The sequence below is a fragment of the Sinocyclocheilus anshuiensis genome, unplaced genomic scaffold, assembly GCF_001515605.1.
Source record: "Sinocyclocheilus anshuiensis isolate Anshui unplaced genomic scaffold, SAMN03320099.WGS_v1.1 scaffold1007, whole genome shotgun sequence".
NCBI lineage: Eukaryota > Metazoa > Chordata > Actinopteri > Cypriniformes > Cyprinidae > Sinocyclocheilus > Sinocyclocheilus anshuiensis.
Genome location: NW_015546067.1, coordinates 315100 through 318597, shown reverse-complemented (window position 1 = coordinate 318597; position 3498 = coordinate 315100). Strand labels below are relative to the sequence as shown.

Below are 3498 nucleotides of genomic sequence, written 5' to 3'. Positions count from 1 at the left end.
CACTGCTTTTGTCTGACACACCCATTTCAGGTCTCGGAGTCTCTACTAATGAGCTGATGATCTGAATCAGGTATGATTGATTAAGGAGACATGGAAAACATGCAGTGTTGTCCTCCACCACTTGTTTGATGTCTCAAATTGTGCAACTTAGGTAAAGTGATATTATTCTTAAGACATTTTGAAGTGTGGCTGAAAAAAATGTACTTGAGCCGTGTGTAAAAAAGGAGAAATATCTATAAAGCCCAAAGTATACTTCAGTTTTTACTCGTACGCGAGGGTCTGTGTACAGTGTGTGTGATGCAAATTTCGTACCAGAATAGTATGTGTGTACACCACCCGATTTTTGTAACTGTGCGTACTTTGTATACACGTGTCGCACATGCACATTGAATTTGTTTTGCACTAATCAGTTGTTCCACAAGATGGCAACCAGAGGTTACTTACTAATTGTAATCTGTTACTACACATTACATGATAAAAACTGTAGTTAGTAACAGAATCTAGGTTACTCATTTTAGGTAACGTATTCTGACTACTTTTTAGATTATTTTAGATTACTTTTTATCTAACTTGTTACATATTGATATAAAAAATCAAAAAGAAAGCAAATATATAAAAAAAAAAATATTTCAACATCATAAAATACGTTAATGCTACATTAAACCAGGTTTCCCATACTGGGCTTAATATAAGAACTGCAGTGGGTTTGTGAGTTGATAAAATGTTAATCATTAATTAAACGCTAAAAATAGAAATATCTCATTTGTTTACCTGCATGTCAATGTGACCATTCAGCGATATATCAAACTGTAAACATGCGAATGTGTTGTTAGAAAATATTTCAAGTCAAAGTGGTTTTGGCTGACAAAAATGTTTGGGAATCCATTTAAAAGAATAATTAGGGAGAATCTATTAATTATGAATGATTTTCTTCCATTTTGTGAATATGTAGTCATGTAATCCATGAAAAGTAACTGTAATCTGATTATGAGCATTATAAAATGTAATGTACTTTAATTGCTTTAAGTACTTGATTTTTGATTATGTAATCCAGATTACATGTAATCTGTTACTACCCAGCTCTGGTGGCCATTTTTCACAATAGAAAACAAAACTAAAGAGACAGAACAACAGAATACTGGAGACAGCAACAGAGACCCTGACTGACAAGAGCTTGTGTGAAGTTATGATGGCCGCAACTTTAGGTTAAAAGAGTACAAGATATTTTTAGCGGTCATAACTTCTGGAATAACAGCACAGACACTGGACAAAAGTGAAGCTTTCTAAAATGCATGGATCGACCGCCTGCTTTAACGCATGCTATCAAATGGATAATCTGGAAGACTACTAGTTTTTTTTAAATGTTTTTTTTTGTGTGTGATAAAAGCTGTCTGGTCAGTTTGATCTCTTGATCGTATTGTTTCTGCTCTCATAGGTTGTTGTTTCTACAAACATCGCTGAGACATCCCTGACCATCGATGGCGTGGTGTTTGTAATTGATCCTGGCTTTGCCAAGCAAAAGGTTAGTCCTCTCTCCTCTGCCTCACTTGTCTAATCTCGACCCATCATCTGTTTCTCTTGCTTCTGAAATGCCCAGATAAACCCAGTGGCGGGGCTCTGACAGCGACTTGAGATGGAAAAGCTAGTTATTTATTCTGCTGACATTTCCCTAGCCCAGCTGCTGCTGTCATACATGTAGTCCAGTCAGAGATGAAGGATGGCCTCGCTTTGGCATATTGCTGTGGTGCAATGGTGTGCATTTATTATTCACACAGCTCTTTCCTTTTCGTCGCACAGGTGTATAACCCTCGCATTCGAGTCGAGTCGCTGCTCGTAACGGCTATTAGTAAGGCTTCGGCCCAGCAGAGAGCCGGCCGTGCTGGACGTACACGCCCAGGAAAGTGCTTCCGGCTCTACACCGAGAAGGCCTACAAGACTGAGATGCAGGTTTGTGAAACCAATCATAGCGGCTGCAGGCATCTGGGAAGCGCACTTGTTCTGATTTTATTATACGCCAGTGAAATTGTTTGGATCGTGTTTTGGTCGATCAGCAGATGACCCTGGTTCCTTCAAGTCTTTAGTACTTCTGGTCACTTCTAGCCCCCTTTTTGTACATACAACATGGGAAATTTCCATGTAAATTGAATCTGCTAATTTGTTTTCCTTCAGGATAACACATACCCTGAGATTCTCAGGTCGAATTTGGGCTCTGTGGTGCTACAGCTCAAGAAGCTCGGTATCGATGACCTAGTGCACTTTGACTTCATGGACCCACCAGGTATTGAAGTTTTCTTGAGTTTGACGAATACTTCCAGGCTTCTTTAGAGTCTGATACTATAAAATGGGGTACATATTAGCACTTTTATAGCAGTATACTTGAAAACCAATCAGAAAACTACAGCAACATGCTAAAAGCATAGCGGCTGTTTCTGTGGGCTGCTATATATCTAAGCCGTCTGCCATATTAGAATGGTCAAAGCAGGTCCGTTAACACTCGAGAGCAACCTGACTGTGTGTCTGCAACGTAGTTATATGCATGTATGAATATCTATATCTGCAGTAGACTTATGTTTTTTCTAAGCTAACACAATACAACAAGATTAAGCCATTAGGTAGCACAATATTAAAACTTGCCAAGGTTTAACCTAGGGCTGAGCGATATAGCTAATAAATGTATCAACGATATAATGTTTCATATCGTTCGGTATCGATAATTATTGACATTTTTTTATAACCTTTTTTTAAAACAAAAAGCAATATCATTTTTTTTTTAATTTAACCTCTCCGCATTGAGCTTCTATATTTCTCTAATATTTTGAATGAATAACGCAGCAGTGGCGCGTCTCGTGGGCTAGACTAACAAAACATTAAAATGCAACAACATCACTTACATCATCAACACCGCATCTCGTGCTCCACTGATGACGCGCCCTGATGCACACCTAACATTCAAATGCAAATGGTTATTTTAAATTCGACTAATATTCATTTTTTATTCACAATCTCCTCATCACAGGCAGGCACTGCACTCATTTCAGCATGTGTTCGTGTTTGTGTGTGCTCTGCGTCACTCATTGTACGTGCCTAAATGGTGTGCTATATCGAACAATTTTTCTATCGATATCGAAGAAGGTGTACCGTCGATAAATATCGATACCGTTTTATCTGTGTTTCTAAGTCTTGCCGATTTAAACATTCAAGTGTTTTAAACCATTCACGCGCATTCGGAGCTGCGCGCACTCATTCAAAGCGCGCACAGAGAGCCGCGTTTCAGACAATGCGCGTATACAGAATTGATTCCTCTTTCGCATATCCTTGCATCTGAATGAACACATACACACAAAATTATCTCAAAATAACAGTCTCGGAAAGTATTCTCGTAAACACAGTCGGTTATGTCTTAAGTGAACGTAAACAGTGGTGAAAGAAATCTCAAGTGCATCATTATATTGGATCCGTGCATTCGGTCTTAAAGGGGCAGCAGCCTATAAACACCTG

General features: G+C 38.7%; 1 protein-coding gene across 1 annotated transcript in view; it reads left to right on the top strand.

The window, feature by feature from the left end:
* Positions 1-3498, top strand: part of LOC107699613 (pre-mRNA-splicing factor ATP-dependent RNA helicase DHX15) — a 44341-nt gene that overhangs the window by 23873 nt on the left and 16970 nt on the right. Inside the window, exons 7-9 of the mRNA XM_016500933.1 lie at positions 1436-1522; positions 1798-1947; positions 2170-2278. Of these exons, the coding sequence (XP_016356419.1) occupies positions 1436-1522; positions 1798-1947; positions 2170-2278 (346 nt within the window). The remainder of the gene's footprint in view (positions 1-1435; positions 1523-1797; positions 1948-2169; positions 2279-3498) is intronic.